The sequence below is a fragment of the Micromys minutus genome (assembly GCF_963924665.1).
Source record: "Micromys minutus genome assembly, chromosome: 3".
NCBI lineage: Eukaryota > Metazoa > Chordata > Mammalia > Rodentia > Muridae > Micromys > Micromys minutus.
In genome coordinates this window covers 32,940,790-32,958,716 of record NC_137972.1, presented here as the reverse complement: position 1 = coordinate 32,958,716, position 17,927 = coordinate 32,940,790, and the positions used below count along the sequence as shown (strand labels likewise).

The 17,927-nt window shown below is 47.6% G+C and overlaps 1 protein-coding gene across 6 annotated transcripts; it reads left to right on the top strand.

Moving 5' to 3' along the window:
- Positions 1-1,566: 1,566 nt before the first annotated feature.
- BRPF1 (bromodomain and PHD finger containing 1) lies at positions 1,567-17,354 on the top strand. 6 transcript variants are annotated; one of them, XM_080914920.1, is made up of 14 exons: positions 1,567-1,902; positions 3,753-4,358; positions 7,669-8,628; positions 9,677-9,839; positions 10,188-10,319; positions 10,634-10,762; positions 11,497-11,806; positions 12,125-12,445; positions 12,731-13,015; positions 13,461-13,608; positions 14,575-14,711; positions 14,814-14,932; positions 15,256-15,410; positions 16,550-17,354. In XM_080914920.1, exons 2-14 carry the CDS (start codon positions 3,763-3,765, stop codon positions 16,731-16,733), a joined length of 3,639 nt encoding a protein of 1,212 aa, XP_080771046.1. In that variant the 5' UTR covers positions 1,567-1,902; positions 3,753-3,762; the 3' UTR covers positions 16,734-17,354. The 6 variants fall into 6 exon arrangements, with proteins under 6 accessions (XP_080771046.1, XP_080771045.1, XP_080771044.1 ...); XM_080914919.1 differs by having other exon boundaries at positions 10,634-10,780; positions 12,128-12,445; XM_080914918.1 differs by having other exon boundaries at positions 10,634-10,780.
- Positions 17,355-17,927: the final 573 nt, after the last annotated feature.

The following is a 17,927-nucleotide window of genomic DNA, read 5'->3' as shown; positions in this document are numbered from 1 at the left end:
GATAAGGTCTTGCTGTGTCACTCAGCCTGACCTGGAACTCATAGGCAGTCCAGGCAATTCTAACTCAATCCTCTTGAGTGCTGAGATTACTGGCTTATTCTGAACTTTCTGGATGAGTATAAGAGCTAGTATTTTCTCTGTGCATGAGAATCTTATACAACAGACACTGTTTTAGGCAATTTACAGACCTCATCTGTCTTTATCTTTACCATGACCCCAGGACAGAGGGACTATATACTATCCCCATTTAAAAACGGGGAAGCTACAATAAACTACTTCTTTAAAAGAAATTACTGATTTTACGCCAGACTCCACCTTTTAACCAGTAAACAACTTCTTGGGCGTGCTGGTTTTATTGGCATGTCTCCGGGAAAAACATGTCATAAGAAAACGTGCATTTTGGGGTACTGAATACCAAGTCTGTGTGAAAATAAAACAAGGTTTCAGTGACTCTAGCATCTTGGAAAACCTCATCATACTCTTTAATGACAAAACTGCGAGCACTGACTGATAACGATGATCTCTGACAGCCAAGTTCTCTAAAAGCCCCACGAACTGACACAATTTTCGAGTTCCGGGTTTACAAATGAGGAACCCAAAAAAGAATTCAGCAACTTTCCCACATTCACACTTGAAGTGTCAGTCATATTCAATGGGCTGTGTGTTTTGACACCGTCTTCCAATCAGCCACTGGTAGCCATGTAGTCCAGGGCTGCCAATCTGAGTCCCAACGCTTTACTGGAAAGCACCAGGAACCTAGGGCCACGCCTTCCGCCTGGTCGCCCTTCCGTCTCACATTTCAGCCCCGCCCCTTATTTTCCTAAGACCCGCCCTTACCCTGCTACTGTGGCCCTCTTTCCCAGCTGTATCTTCGTCCCTAGTTTAGCTCCACCTTCCAGGCTCACCAACAGCTCCGCCCTTTGTTACTTGGAACCCTCAAGGCCCACTCTTCCGGCTGCGGTCATCGCATCAGGGTGCCGTTTTCCGGCGGCTCCGCCTCCTAAACACAAGCCCCTCCCATGCCGGCCTATTCTTCCCACGTTGCCCCGCCTCTGACCATAACTGCAGGCCCTAGCGGCTTCCTTGTGTCCCTCAGGCTCTGGGCCCTGCCCCCAGCTCCGCCCTACCCTGCGCTCCCGCCCCGTTCCTCCCAGTCGTCTTCCTCGGAGACCAAGGCCAGGTCCCTACCGCAGCAGCCGCGCCAGCAGGAGGGAGGGAGCAGAAGGCGGCAGAGGGGGAGGGGAGAAGGGCGGGCTCCTCACTCCCTGCCTCGCGCTGCCTGTCCATAGTCGCAGATTCGCCACAAACGGCCCGAGGACTCCGGCTCCCCAAAACTGCGATTTCCGTCTCCAGAAACTCCCCTTAGAACATGGACGCGCTCTCTAAGCCCTGTGAGGTGCCAAGAGATCCTTTCCAGACTCACAGGCTAGTCGAAAGCTCTTCAGTAGACCGGCGGGGAACCGTGGCGAAAGTGCGTCTATGCAGCGCAACGGGACCAGGTTTACCCAGGCGGACGCCGTCGCCGTCGCTGCTGCTGCCGCCGCTGCCACAGCCTTTGCCGCCACGGTCTCGCCGCCGCTGTCCCTGTGCCACCTCCAGGAGCCCCCCCATTGTCCCGACGGCACCGGGTTTCCAGGCCAAAAGACTCAAAAGCTAGGGAAACGCGAGGGCGCTTGTGGAATTGCGACGCTGAGACATCGGCGGAACCAGGAGTGGCAGGGGTCAGCGCGGGAAGCCGGGGTAGCCGGGCCAGAGCGTGAGGGGCAGGAGCCGGGGCGGCCACCCTCGCGTCCCGGAGTTCGGGTTTCCTCTTCTTGGCCCGTCTTTCCTCGCCGGCTTCCCCACGCGGGGTCGGAGCCCCGGCGGGCGCCCCCGGCGATGAGCCCGGACTGGAGGTGGCCGGTAAGTACGGGCCGGGTCCGGGAAGTAATGCTAGTGGAGAAGGGGCAGACCTGGCGAGGCGCCCTGGGCTCCTCCTAAGCCCCTCGGACTGGGAGAATTGACACTCCATTCGTTCGTGGGGAGCGTCCGCGGCAACAGTGTTCCCTTTGAAGCTGCCTGGGCCAGTGGCTGAAGGAAAACCTTGTTTGACTTGTAACACTTTGACAAAAGGGAAGCGGTGCAGCATCCGGGAGACTGAGCTCTAGCCCCGCGGGCCTTGTCCCTACCCCGTACTTCCTTCAGCTCCTGGAGTTCCCGGGAGTAGAAGCTTCCGCCATACCCTCGGGCCCCAGGGCTTTCAGAGCTAAGTTCTGGTCTCACCTTCGTACCTCTGACGCCAGGTCCCTTGGGGCACTGTGCTAGTTCGGAAACCAGGGCAGCAAAGTCAGAAGGCAGCGTTCACCCGTTCACGAGGGACCGGGCTTGGAAAGAGTTGAGCTTGTTTGTACCTATGATTGGTTTTGTGTTTAAAGGCATAGCAGCAGGTAGGAAATAGAAGTGAGTTGGAGTTGAATGTATAGCTTGGCTAACTTGCTGTCCATATATGGATGACAGCTGCCCATTCTCACGGTTAAGCCTCAGGAGAAGGAAAGGCTGAGAGTCAGTGTTTGTCAGGTTAGGCAATTGGTGGTCCCAAGCAACTAGTCCTGAGAGAAATCGGGGCAGTACCGGGCTAAGCTGGGCTCCCTGGGGTTTGGTGCCATCTGCTGTCTCCATTCTCCCAGAAGCACTGAGGTGGGGGAGGGTTAGCCCTTGAGAACCCTGGAACATAATGCCTAGATTTTTTGTGTTCATGTTTGTGCCCTTAGGGCCTGGCACTCGGTAGTCCCTGAGTTAATGTTGCATGAATCTGTAAATGAGGAAATCAAGTGTAGCCCATGCTGTTTTCCCTGCGTAAATGACCATTTTCACATGGTTTCTCCCTATCTCTCCCCACCCAGTTCCAGGCTGAGGATCCCCATAAAGACTTGAGCAGTGCACTGGTTATGCAGTCCTGTGGATTCTGTTGGAATCTAGGACTCAGTCATTGAGCATTCACTCAGGCTTACACATAGGCAACTTTTAATGCTTAATCTGATCTTCCTCAACTCCAAATCTGGTGGTCTTCTCATTCAGCTATTCATATTTCATATTATTTGCCCAGGCTTGCGAGTTCAGTGCATACTAGGAACGGGGGATTTAGAAGTCGATAGGTCTGCTATCTATTGAAGATCTTAGTAAAATGGGTAAAGACCAAACCAGAAAATTTCACATTGGAGGTGAGAATAGAATGCTCATGGAAACAGCTTTTCCATGAGAGAGTGAAAGAAGTCATAATAAAATGTCATTTGAACTAGGTTTTGAAGAATTTGTAGGAGCCCACCAGTCAACATTCCTACTATAGAGCCCTCTGCAAGATTATAACATGCAGGGAACTGTATGCTGCTGTGTGTAAACAATCATAACTACTCAAAAGAATCTAGAAAGACTAGGGCCAGAGAGCAAAAGAAATTCAATGAATATTATATTAGCTGGTCTGAATATTGCCTTAAGCTGGAGAGCAGCTGGAGGCTTTTAGTCATATAATTGGTATGATCATTGCTACTTAGATCACTCTTGCCACTTTGTGTGAGACTAAAGGAATTGAGACATAGGCAATAATAGGTCTTAAGGGCCCAGACCTTTGTAAAGAAGCTGGCACCTAGAGATGCTCTAAAGAGATGCTGGCCAGGACATAGTGACCTTGTGAGAAGGAAGACTGGATAGAGTCCACTGTATGGTGCGGGAGCTGGAAACTGTTGGGCTTGTGCTAATTGATCTGTGTATTTTAGATGTGACAGCATGGGGGTAGACTTTGATGTGAAGACCTTCTGCCACAACTTGCGGGCAACTAAGCCACCATATGAGTGCCCTGTGGAGACTTGCCGAAAGGTTTACAAGAGTTACAGTGGTATTGAGTACCACCTGTACCACTATGACCACGACAGCCCACCGCCCCCACAGCAGACCCCGCTGCGCAAGCACAAAAAGAAAGGGCGCCAGTCACGACCAGCCAACAAGCAGTCACCCAGCCCCTCTGAGGTCTCACAGTCACCAGGCCGAGAGGTGATGAGCTATGCTCAGGCCCAGCGCATGGTAGAAGTGGACCTTCACGGCCGTGTCCATAGAATCAGCATCTTTGACAACTTGGATGTGGTGTCAGAGGATGAGGAGGCCCCTGAGGAAGCCCCTGAGAATGGCAGCAACAAGGAAAACACTGAGACACCTGCGGCTACACCTAAGTCAGGCAAGCATAAGAACAAGGAGAAACGAAAGGACTCTAACCACCATCATCACAGCGCTCCTGCCAGTGCTGCTCCCAAACTACCTGAGGTGGTGTACCGTGAGCTAGAGCAAGATACCCCTGATGCACCACCCCGGCCCACTTCGTACTATCGGTAAGACCACCATCCTACCTCTAGAAAAACAGTCAAGACTAAACAAGATGATAGGCTGATAGGAGACAACAGGGTAAAGGAAAGCACTGGTCTGCCAAGGCAGCGTGAGTGAACTGTCCTTTAGCCCTATTGACACATGCCTGGTCCTGTGTTCAGGACTTTATAGCCATCTCTCCCTTCCTGCTCCCTTTTTTATTTTATTTTATTTTATTTATTTATTTTTTAGGATTTTGTGTGTGTGTGTTTTGGTTTGTTTCTGGTTTTGAGACAGTTTGACTATTTTCCCTGACTGGCCTAGAACTCTTTGTGTAGCCCAGGCTGGCCTTGACACCTACCTCTTCTCCTGAATGTTGTACACCTAGCTATAGCCACATCTTTATTTTTAGAACTCTCTCAAAGCAGTCATTGCTCACATTTGCCAGGCCTGTCACAAATCACTTGCTAGGAATCTCTGAACTGAGGTTGAGACCCATGTCCACTAAGCCTCAAAGCTATATCATTTCCTATACCCAAAATCCTGCTTCTAGATCCCTCATCTGCAGAGCAGGTGCAGTACTCCTCCCTAGGGCAGAAGACAAGGCCCTGAAAGGAAATGATAAAGCTGATGTAATTTCCCCACTGCTTTGTTACTGTTACTTGTCCTTTAACAGCTTTATAAGCAGTATTTCTTTGTTGACATAGTACCTCTTCAGGGCTCTTTTATATAGTTTTTATTTGTATTCCATTCATTTTAAGAGTTAATCATAATGGCTTCTTTTGAAGTGGCAAGCATTCCTAATTTTAAAAAATCTTTTTTACATTTATTTGTTTATCTGGACATGCACTTGCATTACAGCACCTGTGGAGGCTAGAGAATTACCTGTAGGGTTCAGTTCTCACTTTTACAATGCATGTCCCAGATCCCAGGATAGGTAGGTTTGGTAGCAAGCATCTTTACTTACTAAACTTGTCTTACTGGCCCTGAAGCCACAGACACAGTAAAGCAAATTTCTTTAACATGAGAAAAAAGATGTAGGGTGGTAAGACTGTATGTAGAAATCTCAGCCATAGGATGTTATCAAAACCAATTGTAAAACCCCCTTAGAGTCCTGGCAGCCAAAGTCAAGAGGACAGTTTGTTCATTTGTGTTTATTTGTAAAGACTTTTCTGTGGAAAGTGGCTTTTGCCAAATAATTCGGTCTACTTGATGTTACAGTGACTGTCAGCAATACAGTGATTTACTTCTGAGGTCATCACTCTAATAACATAATTTTCTCTTGCTCAAATTCCAGGCTACTTCTTGAGGGGGAGGGTGGTGTGTCAGGAATTGTACATGACACACAGCCCACCTATCTGTGCAGCACTCTGTAATCTGGAAGCCTGTGGGAGTGTTATATACTATCACATGACAGTTCATGTGTCATGGCAGAGGAATAGGCAAGACCTGATGTTTACGAGAACTAGGATAGCCCTAGAACTGTCCAGCTAGTTTACTCCAGCTCTGATCATACCCTTATGATCACAGTTGCGCTCACCTTGGGGAAGAGGGGGAAACAACTAAGGAAGGAGCTGCCTCCTACATACATTTTAGTCTTTCCTCCCTGCCACCCTCAAAATGCCTTCAATTGAACAACACTGAGGACCTATTTCTGTACAGTGAATCAGATACAATCCCTGCCTCTGTCTAGAGAATGAGTTAGGAGCAAACAGCTATAATTCAAGACAAGGTGGGTTTGGGCTATACAGAAGCTAATAAAATTGACATTTATTGAATACTTGCTCCATGTGAAGCACTGTTCTAAGTGTCTCCCTTTATTAACTCATGCTCACAACAGCTGTGGCAGACATATTAGCATTACTTCTCTATAGATAAGGAACCAGAGTACAGGGAGCTTAAGAGCTTAAAGTCATTTACTGTCATACAGAGACCATTCAATATGGCCTCAGAGTTTCTGTGCACCTGGACTGCTCAGAGATCCATTTTCCATGTAGAGAAAGAGAGAGAGGAATTAATGTTCTGCTAGAACATGGTGTATGTCACTTGATTTAACCTCCCACACCCCCTCTAAATACAAGGTCTCATGTATCCTAGACTGACCTCCCTTGAACTTTTGAATATTCTGCCTCTACCTCTTGAGTGCTAAGGTTTACAGGTATGCCATCACACCTGGTATTATAGAGTGTCAGAGACTGAACCAGGGCTTTGTGCATGCCAGGCAAGCACTCTACCAAGTGAGTATAGCTCCAGCTCCTTGGCCATTTTCTTTTGCAATGCCATTTAAAGGTATCATTTACTGAATATAGCCATTGTATTATCAGTTAATCTTTGGTACAGGGCAGAGCAGTGCTGTTCTGATGGCAGAGTGGCAAAGACAAAATTTAAAGCCAGGTTTCTTTAAAGCCAAAAATCTATTCTTGTCTTGTACTGTGTAGCTGACAATGCTACAGACTAGTAGTCAGCTTAAGGCACGACAGTGTGGGTGCCTGCTGTGTCATAGCCACCTGGAGTAGCCCTCTGTTCTAGGCCTGCTGCCTCAGAGAATTCCAGAGTGGATTCTCTAAAGGCTAGGAGCAGCGACTGGATACCACTGTCACTCCCTGGTGATATGACCTATCTGTGATAGATTGTTAACATTTTTCTCAAAACTTCAATTCATCTAAAATCACACCCTCAGTTTTCTGTCACTGTGGATAAATAAATGATAATAAAGATGATAAAGGACACTGATTGGTTAGCTATTACCAAAATAGCTGTACCTTGGCCTAGTGCCTGGCCCATAATGAATGCTCAGTCAGTTGTAGCTATTATCTTTCAAGGCTATTCAGAGAATAAACATAGTATATAGAATTTGAGAGACCTCTGAGATAACATCCGTGTCTTTAGTACTTGTCATCTTTGCTAAAGGCCTGTATTTATTTGCCAGTGATGTCCAAGGAATTGCCTTCCTCTGACCGTACAATCCCCCCATACTCTCACAATGTGATGACACCCCCGCTCCAGCATCACTCCTTTTTAGGGGTCTGACTGAGCGTCTATACTGCAGGGAAGACTGCATCTTATGATAGCCACAACATGAGTACTAGAGACATAGGCCTGTGTTCATGACCAGGCTCTTGGACACTTTCTGAGGAAGTTAACTTCCTCCACATTTAAGTTTCCTTTTCTGCAAGACAGGAATGATGCTAGTATTTATAAATGTGGAGTTAAGGTAAGGCTAGAATGATACATGGGCGTTCATGAGAGGCTTAGTGCTTGAAGGCAAAAACAGTGCTTTGTCTGAAGGAAAAAGATGTTAGCCACATGATGCCAAGCTGCCCGTGTGTACTGCAGGTACATCGAGAAGTCTGCAGAAGAGCTGGATGAGGAGGTGGAGTATGACATGGATGAAGAGGACTACATCTGGCTGGATATCATGAATGAGCGGCGGAAGACTGAGGGTGTAAGTCCCATCCCACAAGAGATCTTTGAGTACTTAATGGACCGGTTGGAGAAGGAGTCATACTTTGAGAGTCACAATAAAGGTGACCCCAATGCACTAGTGGATGAAGATGCTGTGTGCTGTATCTGCAATGATGGCGAGTGCCAGAACAGCAATGTCATCCTGTTCTGTGACATGTGCAACTTGGCTGTGCACCAGGAGTGCTACGGTGTCCCCTATATCCCTGAAGGCCAGTGGCTGTGCCGCCGTTGCCTGCAATCACCTTCTCGTGCAGTGGACTGTGCTCTGTGCCCCAATAAGGGCGGTGCCTTCAAGCAGACAGATGATGGCCGCTGGGCTCACGTGGTGTGTGCCTTGTGGATCCCTGAGGTTTGCTTTGCCAACACAGTCTTCCTAGAACCCATTGATAGCATTGAGCACATCCCACCAGCACGGTGGAAGCTCACCTGCTACATTTGTAAACAGCGAGGCTCCGGAGCCTGCATTCAGTGCCATAAGGCCAATTGCTACACAGCCTTCCATGTGACTTGTGCCCAACAGGCTGGCCTTTACATGAAGATGGAACCTGTGCGGGAGACAGGTGCCAATGGTACCTCCTTTAGTGTCCGCAAGACAGCCTACTGTGACATCCACACACCCCCAGGTTCTGCTCGTCGACTGCCTGCTCTATCCCACAGTGAGGGTGAGGAAGAAGAGGATGAAGAAGAAGATGAGGGCAAGAGCTGGAGCTCAGAGAAGGTCAAGAAGGCCAAGGCTAAGTCCCGGATTAAGATGAAGAAAGCTCGGAAGATCTTGGCAGAGAAGAGGGCAGCAGCACCTGTGGTGTCCGTGCCCTGCATCCCGCCACACAGGTACACAGGCGACAGTGGGCAGGGAGGGGAGGGAGAAATACTCAGAAGGACTGGGGCCTGAGTAGAATGGCCAGCTTGCCTTCCTATCAGGAACTGCATGGAAGTAAAGAAAGTCAATTTAAAGGGGGTGGTTTTAAGTAAGGCATCTGACTTTTACATTAGGGCCAGAAACACTGAACCATTATCTGGCAGACAGAGCATGTATTTATTTATACTGATAGTGCAATTAAGATGAAACATCCATAGGAAAAGTGATCTTCCCATGAGGGGAGAATCAGTGAAAAATGGGGAGAAGAAGGCTCAGAAATTTATGAAGGGACACAATGTGATTAGCATGTGAAGGAACCTAAGTTCAGTCCCCAGCACAAAAAAAACTGCATAACATGTGCAACTTGGTTATGTATGCACCAGAAGTGCTACAATGTCCTCTGTTCCTAAGGGCCATTTTCCCATACTGGGGACTGTGCCCTGTAGAGTACTGCTCAAGTTAGACTGTGGTCGCCAGTTGTTTTTAGCTGCCTTGTGTTGTCTAGTTGACTTCACCATGGGTTTCTGCTGTACTTGTACTTTATCTTAACTTGGTCTTAGCAAAAAGGCCAACAAGTGTTGGGATACTTTGTCTTCTCCAACCACAGTCTGAGAGATGAGAGTCTTGCCATGCCTGTGCTGCAGTGACTAAGAAGGCTTAAAGGCAGACTGATACTATTCTGCTTAGTGGTGAGAGTTGGTTTCCTCTCTGCTATGTTGTGTTACTCAAGGCACTGTTACTTATGGACTAAACTCAGAGTTCCAAGCTCTTCTCTTTTCTTTTTGAGACAGAATCTCTTACTGTAGGCTGGGCTTGAACTCCATATATAGTCAGACGTGACCTCGAGCTTCTGGATCATTTACCCCCACCTCTTGGTTTCTGGGATTATGGTGTGAGCTACCATGTTTGATTTCCAGACCTATTTGACGAGCATCAAAGCCCATACTTATTCCGATTCAGGAGCTCTTAGCTCTTGCAGTCAGAACCTAACAGGTTTTTCTTTTGTTCTCTGGTTCCCAGGCTCAGTAAGATCACCAACCGCCTGACCATCCAGAGGAAGAGCCAGTTCATGCAGAGGCTACATAGCTACTGGACTCTGAAACGACAATCACGGAATGGGGTCCCACTACTCAGGCGCCTGCAAACACACCTTCAATCTCAGAGGAACTGTGATCAAGTTGGGGTACTGTGTCCAAATCCCTGTGGGCTATGAAAACTAGTACCAAAAGGGCAGGGACTAAAATGTGTAGCAATAGCCTCCAGCACTAAAGAGTTTAGGGTTTTTTTAAGTTAAATTAACACCCCGCCCCAATGCAGGCTCAATATGAAATCTATATATTATCAGCTTGGTGGAAAGGCATTGTTTCTATATGTTCATTAATTCCACAAACAGCACGCCTTTCCTAGGTGCTAGCCCCTGGTAACACATGAATAGTGGTGCTGTTGATAAATGACTAGGTTTCCTGGGCACTCCTTCTGGATTCTCCTCTGGCTTTCTTACCATCTTCTGATGCCCCTTTTACCTATACAGAGAGATTCTGAAGATAAAAACTGGGCTCTCAAAGAACAGCTCAAGTCCTGGCAGAGACTCCGGCATGACCTGGAGCGGGCTCGGCTGCTGGTGGAGTTGATTAGAAAGCGAGAAAAACTGAAAAGGGAGACGGTGAGTGCTCCTGGGCCAGCCCTGGTTCTGGAGAAGGGAGAATATGTGTCCCTGGCCAAAAAGCACCAAGAGCCATACTGGCATTGTGTGTCCCTTGCATTATGTGCTTTTAGGCCTGTCGAAAGCCAAATGTCAAAGACTGCACAGAATCCTAACCTGTGACCCAGGCAGCTCGGGCCAGGAGTTCAAGGAACAGGGACCAGAGTAGATAAAAACAGCTTTCTTTCATGGGGCCTGAATGAGAAAAGCATGTTCCTAAGCCAGCAAGGACCATCTCCTTTGTCCTCTGCTGATCCAGCCTTTTTGTGTGTCAGATCAAGATCCAGCAGATTGCCATGGAAATGCAGCTGACCCCTTTCCTCATCCTACTCCGAAAAACCTTGGAACAGCTCCAAGAGAAGGACACAGGCAACATCTTCAGCGAGCCGGTCCCTCTGTCTGAGGTAACCGAATTGGACGAAGTAAGAATCCCTTCCCCTCACTCCAACTTTTTCTTCCTCTCCCAGTTGGACCCCTGCTGCCGGTCTGACCCCGGGACTAGGTTGGGACCTAGGTGTAAAGGGTTTGGTAGTTCTGGGGCAGAATGAACTACATGTATCACCTCAACTCTGGTCTATCCTTATCACATCCCAAGAACTCGGAATGGGAGGCCATCTGCACTCCTTCCCCAGAGTCTGCCAGATGAACAATTGCAGGGCAGGAAGATGCTTTCAAGATGTTAAACCCTAGAATAGAACCTTCAGAGGACTAAGAATCTAAAGAGCCAACTCTGAAGCCCTTGGTTGACTCTTCTCTCTGAAAGATATAAAATGAGACATTTGCGGCAGCAGCCTTACCACAAACCTTATGAAAACCAAGAACAACAGTATACAAGGTGGTACAATTTTTAGAGAATTCTCATTACTTTTTTTCTCATTAAAGCTGCCAGGAAATATATTTGCCTACATTTTTATCACCATTTCCAGGAGAGGATAGTAAAGCCAAGGAAAGTTAATAAACTTACTAAGGTCACACAGTGTGTGACTAATAAAGTCAGGATTGGAACTTCTCCTTGTACTACATACCTCTTAACTATGGTGGGAGGTGGTTACTAGATGTATTTTAGGGGTGCTGTTAAGAGTAGGGTTTGGGAGAATGAGAATAGATCTCCACTTAGACGCTTACCCTGCTCTCCCAGGTACCTGACTACCTAGACCACATCAAAAAGCCCATGGACTTTTTCACCATGAAGCAGAACTTGGAGGCTTACCGCTACTTGAACTTTGATGATTTTGAAGAGGACTTCAACCTCATTGTCAGCAACTGCCTAAAGTATAATGCCAAGGACACCATCTTCTACAGGGCAGCAGTGCGACTCCGTGAGCAGGGTGGTGCTGTGCTTCGTCAAGCCCGGCGCCAGGCAGAAAAAATGGGCATTGACTTTGAGACGGGCATGCATATCCCTCACAACCTGGCTGGAGATGAGGTCTCACACCACACTGAAGATGGTGGGTGATAAGTCATCCGCATGTATTGAGGGCAATGCCAGAGATGGACAGCTTTCCTAAAGTCCCTGGGAGCAGGCAGTATAGGCAGAAAGCATCTGGGCTGAGCAGCAGCAGGCTACCCCCAGGAATGATCTCACAAAAGCCAGACTGAGTGAATGGATGTCTGGACCACCATTCTGCATACTAGTGCTGCTGTTTTACAGCTGTTCCTAGAAGCCAGTGGGAAGAGTGAGTGGGTTTCCTCTTGCCTGCCCAGGCTCAAGGGGCCCAATGGGCTGCTCTGAGCCTGACCTTTCTCCCCCCAACTCTCCCTGGCAGTAGAGGAAGAACGGCTGGTCCTGCTGGAGAACCAGAAACACCTGCCAGTAGAAGAACAGCTGAAGTTGTTGCTGGAGCGACTGGACGAAGTCAATGCCAGCAAGCAGAGTGTGGGCCGCTCCCGGCGTGCAAAAATGATCAAGAAGGAGATGACAGCATTGCGGCGGAAGCTTGCACACCAGCGGGAGACTGGCCGGGATGGGCCTGAACGTCATGGCCCGTCAGGTCGTGGCAATCTGACACCCCACCCAGCAGCCTGTGACAAGGATGGACAGACCGACAGTGCTGCAGAAGAGAGTAGCAGCCAGGAAACAAGCAAAGGTCTGAACCCTATATCAAGATGGACCCCTAAGCAAGTCAGACTTTGTCTCTGCAGCATTTACTCAGCCCTGCTGTCTCCTAAGCAGAGGTCTTTCCTGCATGACTAGCTGTACTTTCTTCTTTAATAAGTCAGGGGCTATTGGTATGAGTTGTTCTAGATCCCTGGCTTCCAAATCATGTCTATTTTAGATAATGAATCTATATTCCCAGCATGTGACCCTGGACATCTACCCTTCCTTCTCATGTCAGGCCCCTCACCAACTCTCCTCTCTTTCTCTGCTCCAGGCCTGGGTCCCAACATGTCCTCAACCCCTGCACATGAGGTGGGCAGGAGAACCTCAGTTCTGTTCTCCAAAAAGAACCCGAAGACAGCTGGACCGCCCAAGAGGCCGGGCCGGCCCCCCAAAAACCGGGAGAGCCAGATGACCCCCAGCCACGGAAACAGTCCTGTGGGGCCCCCTCAGCTCCCCATCATGGGCTCCCTACGTCAGCGCAAGCGGGGTAGGAGCCCCCGGCCCAGTTCAAGTTCAGACAGCGACAGTGATAAGTCCACAGAAGATCCCCCAATGGGTGAGCCTCATCATCACCCAGCTTCCCCTCTCCCTGAGAGTGAGCAGAGCTGACATTCTTGCCAGCTTACTTCAAGCTCTCCTCTTGTTTCCCTATAACAGATAGCTGAGGAGTCTTTTAATTCCATCCCCTCATCTTCCACTTGTACCCAGCAAGTTCATATCTAAGCTCCCTCCCAACCTTCACTTTACCTTTTCTCTTTTCTTCTGCCTTGGGGAACTTCCTGCCCTTTTAAGTCCTTTGTGTCTTTAGGCCAAGGGAAGATCAGGGTCAGGGCAAAGCTTTGGCCAGCTATGATAGAACTATGCTATCTCTGCTGGCCAAAACTGAAGGAAATTTTCAGCCCAGAAAGAACCGAAACTCTGATTCCATCTTACCCCCATGCTGGCTCTGATCTACATCTTCCTGACCAGTTGATTCCTTCCCTCTTCCTCTTCCCTCCAAGACTTACCAGCCAATGGCTTCAGCAGTGGGAACCAGCCAGTGAAGAAGAGTTTCTTGGTATACCGGAATGACTGCAACCTTCCCCGGAGCAGCTCAGACTCTGAGTCCAGCAGCAGCAGCAGCAGTAGTGCGGCCTCAGACCGGACCAGGTACCAGCCCTGCAGATGGAAGGCAGGCTGAAGAATGCCTTTACAGATTTTCTCGCTGGAAGTTGGGTGGCAGCCATTTCAGTCCAAAGGAAGGAGTTCAAACCCAAGTGTTCCTGTAAAATAAATGGGATGGATTAATCATCCTAACAGAACAAAAGGCACTGTTATAGGTTAAGCTGATGCTTTGGAGCAGTGCAAACTGGTGCCTTGTAGCTAGGATTCTGTCATCAGACACTGTTTTGGCCACTAAGATGTTTTTAAAAACAATACAGTGGCTGCTCTTCCAGAGGACCCTGGTCCAATTCCCAGCACCCACACAGTATAGCTCTACTTTCAGGGAGATTGGATGCCCTTTGCTTGCTTCTACAGGTACTGTATGTACATGGTACACAGACATATATACAAGCAAAATGTTCATACAGATTTAAAAAAAAACCCAAAAAACAAAACCCTGAAAGGACAGGATTAAATTTAAAAAGCAAAAATCTGACTCTACATAAAATTCTCCTCGATGTTCTCTTTAAAAATCAGAAGGCCAGCTGGGTGTGATAACCCATACTCATAACCCTACCACTTGGAAGACTGAAGTAGGATTGCTACAAGCCAAAGGTTAGCTTGGGCTGTGGAATAAGCTCCAGGCCAGCCATCTCAAGACCTGGGGATATAGCTCCTTGGTGGAGCACTTGTCTATCTTGTAAGGTCCTTGGATCAATTTCAGTGTGTCAAATCAGTAAAAAATAGAGCATCTTACAGTTCTGTTTGTTTGGAGGCAGGCATGATTTCCGCTCAGTGACAGAGTTCTACATTAATCTGATTCGTAGCCTAACCTTTAAGGCTGTGTGCATTAGAAAGTTCATATAGTCTCAGCTTTTCAAAAGTCTTGGGAACTAACAAGGAGAGAACGAACCCCTGCCATGCCATTCCCTGTTTCCCCCTTTGAATTGCATTCCATTTGTCTTTCCACAGCACAACACCCTCAAAACAAGGACGGGGCAAACCCTCCTTCTCTCGGGGCACATTCCCAGAGGACAGCAGTGAAGATACCTCAGGCACTGAGAATGAGGCCTACTCCGTGGGCACTGGCCGCGGCGTGGGCCACAGCAGTAAGTACCCTCACCCAAAGTCAGGGGTGCTGGGGACCCAGTTTCAAGGCCTTGCCAGCCCCCCAGCTGCTGATCCACCCCCTCTCTCCCGTTCCTGTGAAGTGGTAAGAAAGAGTCTGGGTCGAGGAGCTGGCTGGCTGTCAGAGGATGAGGACTCCCCATTGGATGCTCTGGACCTTGTGTGGGCCAAATGCCGAGGCTATCCATCATACCCAGCTCTGGTAGGCCTACGGTTTCTCTTATTCTTACCCCTGCTTTACAGCCCCAGGACTGGGATTCATAAGTGTAGCCTTGCCCTCTCCCTGCCAAGCAATGGAGTACAGGGCGGGCTCCTTAGCAGGTAGACTGGTAAACACATGTATTTTAGTACCTTAAAGAGATCCCAGTAAGTTTCCCACCTGTCCTCATCTCCTTTTGCACCCTAGGTTCTAAAACAATATGGATCAATGCTGCAATTCTAGTAACATATTTTTGAGTTCTTAGATAGGGCTACCTTCAGGGAGGAAGTGACCTAAAAGAAACTGGGTTTGTTTTATACCCTCAGATCATTGATCCAAAGATGCCCCGAGAAGGTATGTTCCACCATGGGGTTCCCATCCCTGTACCACCACTGGAGGTTCTGAAACTTGGAGAACAGATGACACAGGAAGCCCGAGAGCATCTCTACCTCGTTCTCTTTTTTGACAACAAACGAACCTGGTAAGTAAAGAGGGTGCAATTGGTGAGCCTTAAAGTCACAGATAGAAATACAGCCATCAGTAATGTGGTAGCAGACTGCCAAGAGAAATAGCAACAGATTAGCTTATTACAGAGTGTGCAAGAGGGTGGGGGAAGCACACTTAGCTCTAAGGAAAGGTTGGTCTTTAGTCTGGACTTGAGTAGGCAGTAGCTGGCAAACAGCTGTAACTAGAAACCAAAGGACCATCAGTAGCTGACATTTATTTAGGGTGGCTCTCTGCCCACATTCAGGTGGTTTCTAGACTTATTTTTCCCATTTTTTTCCCTCTATAGTAACAAGATGAGAAAAAAACAAGCATAAACATTTAAGCTTTTAATCCGTCTTGTCAATATCATGTTAGTTGCTTACAGCAGTCTCCCTAAAGCAGCTGGGACAGGATTTTTGTACCCTTAAGATGCCCTATAGTTATGCTGTAGAATTCATGGCTGCACATTGCACTTGGAGACCATTTGGGTAGATGAGAGATTTACACAGCAAAGAAATTGCCAGGATTTTTTAAGTACCCCAGTGTTGTTCTTTTCTGAATAGTTGTTTCCTAGGGTTGTCTTGGTCACTTGACAGAATTATGCTTTTTGTTATAAGTAATTCACTTGGTGGCAGACCAGGATGCCATTAATCATGGTTGTCACTTGCACTGCCACCTTAAGGCATGTTCTTTGATATCCTGATGGCTGGTTTTAAGTCAGTGTTACCTCCTTTTGTTTTGGGCTGGAGATTAATTGAATATCAATCTTGGTGAGCAAACAGCAGAAGCATTTTCTCAGCAACCCTAGACTGCCATTTGGTACAAAATTTTCTGTCCTACAGTTTTAACATACCTGGTTAGTCCACTACTTACTTTTCAGTCATATTGGATGCAGAACTCTTTTACCTAACTTCTACTAAATGTAACTATTTCCTAAGCAAATCTTGTAGAATTGATGTTATTGAAGTTTCTCCTGATTCAATTATTCCCCCTGTTATAACTATTGACTGTTCTTCTCAATATACTACACACTTCCTTAAGAACAGGGCATTCCTAAATGCATGGAATGCAAAAGGGATAGTACTTTTCTACCTGAAATCATGCCTTATCTCATCTTTTTACCTTGGCCAACAGGCAGTGGCTGCCCCGGACTAAACTCGTTCCTCTGGGTGTGAACCAAGATCTAGACAAAGAGAAGATGCTGGAGGGCCGAAAGTCCAACATCCGGAAGTCAGTGCAGATCGCCTACCACAGGGCTCTGCAGCACCGCAGCAAGGTGCAGGGTGAGCAGAGCAGCGAGACCAGCGATAGTGACTAATACTGTCAGAGCCCAGTGGTGCTCTGTGATGGCTCTCCTTCCCTTTGCTCATTGTCCTGGAGTGATGCTGCCCTCTGCACTGATTAATTCCTGGTCTTGGGGCCAGTCTCAGGGGAAGTTGGGTAGGGGAGGTCCCTCCTGCCCTGAGTGCAGCTGGACTGTACAGAACACTCCAAGGGCCCATGGCCACTCAGTGCAAGGAGAGGAGAGGTCTCACAGGTCTAGAGTTCGAGAACTCAAGGCATTGTAGGGCAGGGTGGTGGGCCACAACTAGAATACTGTAAAAAACAGGCCGCACCACCCTTACTTGTTCATGCCAGGGGAATTCATAACTGCCTAGAGGCCTGAGGCCTTTGCAGGTGGTAAGGTAAATCAGCATCTTCCCAGCCTAGCAGTGGGATTGATGTCTGTCTAGCCTGGAAGAGGGGCACTAGGTGACCCCTCCCCTGCTGTTGTAAATACTGTAATTATTGGAGAATTTAAATTATTCTCATTTGTAACTGCGTTTCCGGGTCGCGCCAGAGTCATTTGGTACTAAAAAAAAAAAAGGAAAAAAAAAAAAAAGAATGGAGCTTGTCTCTACTTCCTTTCTTTTTCCCATAGAATCCCCCCTACCTTTCAAACTGGTTTGTATTTATTTCAAAGGGAGAAAAATATATTGATTCTTAGAAAATAAAGTCTATTTAGAATTTTTTCTTCTTGCCTTCTCCTAGGGCAGAGGGATTCAGAGGGAGAGCTCTGTGCCTCATAGATGGGATGGATGTACTTTGTGCTCAAGGGGTTGCTGACTAATGTGTGTGGTAGTCATAAGACATATCAGCAAGCTAAATATGGTAGCACAGACCTGTAATCCCTGGACTTGAGATGCTGAAGCAGGAGAATTGCCATGAGTTCAAAGAGGAAGCAGAATTACTAAACAAGAACCTGTCATTGGAAAGTTTCAATAGCAAAGCTAAGAGCTCACATGTCCCATGCACTAAATGTCAGGCGCTGCCCTAAGTACCTAAAAATACATAAATGTTTCTAATCCCTGCAGTAACTACTGATGGCTAATAATAGACTGTTATCTCCACAGTGACCGGCCCATACTAAGTGCCTTTTGATACATCATTGTGTAATTTACAGTAATTATGGGGTGTGTTAATAACAGGTTGGTAACCTCAGCTGCTAAGATTTAGAAAAATTAATTAACTT

Coding starts and splice junctions, on each gene's coding strand:
- BRPF1 (XM_080914915.1), top strand. CDS start 3,763: ATGGGGGTAGACTTTGATGTGAAGACCTTCTGCCACAACTTGCGGGCA. Junction 8,629..9,676: donor CCCTGCATCCCGCCACACAG/GTACACAGGCGA, acceptor TCTGGTTCCCAG/GCTCAGTAAGATCACCAACC. Junction 12,446..12,730: donor CAGCCAGGAAACAAGCAAAG/GTCTGAACCCTA, acceptor TCTCTGCTCCAG/GCCTGGGTCCCAACATGTCC.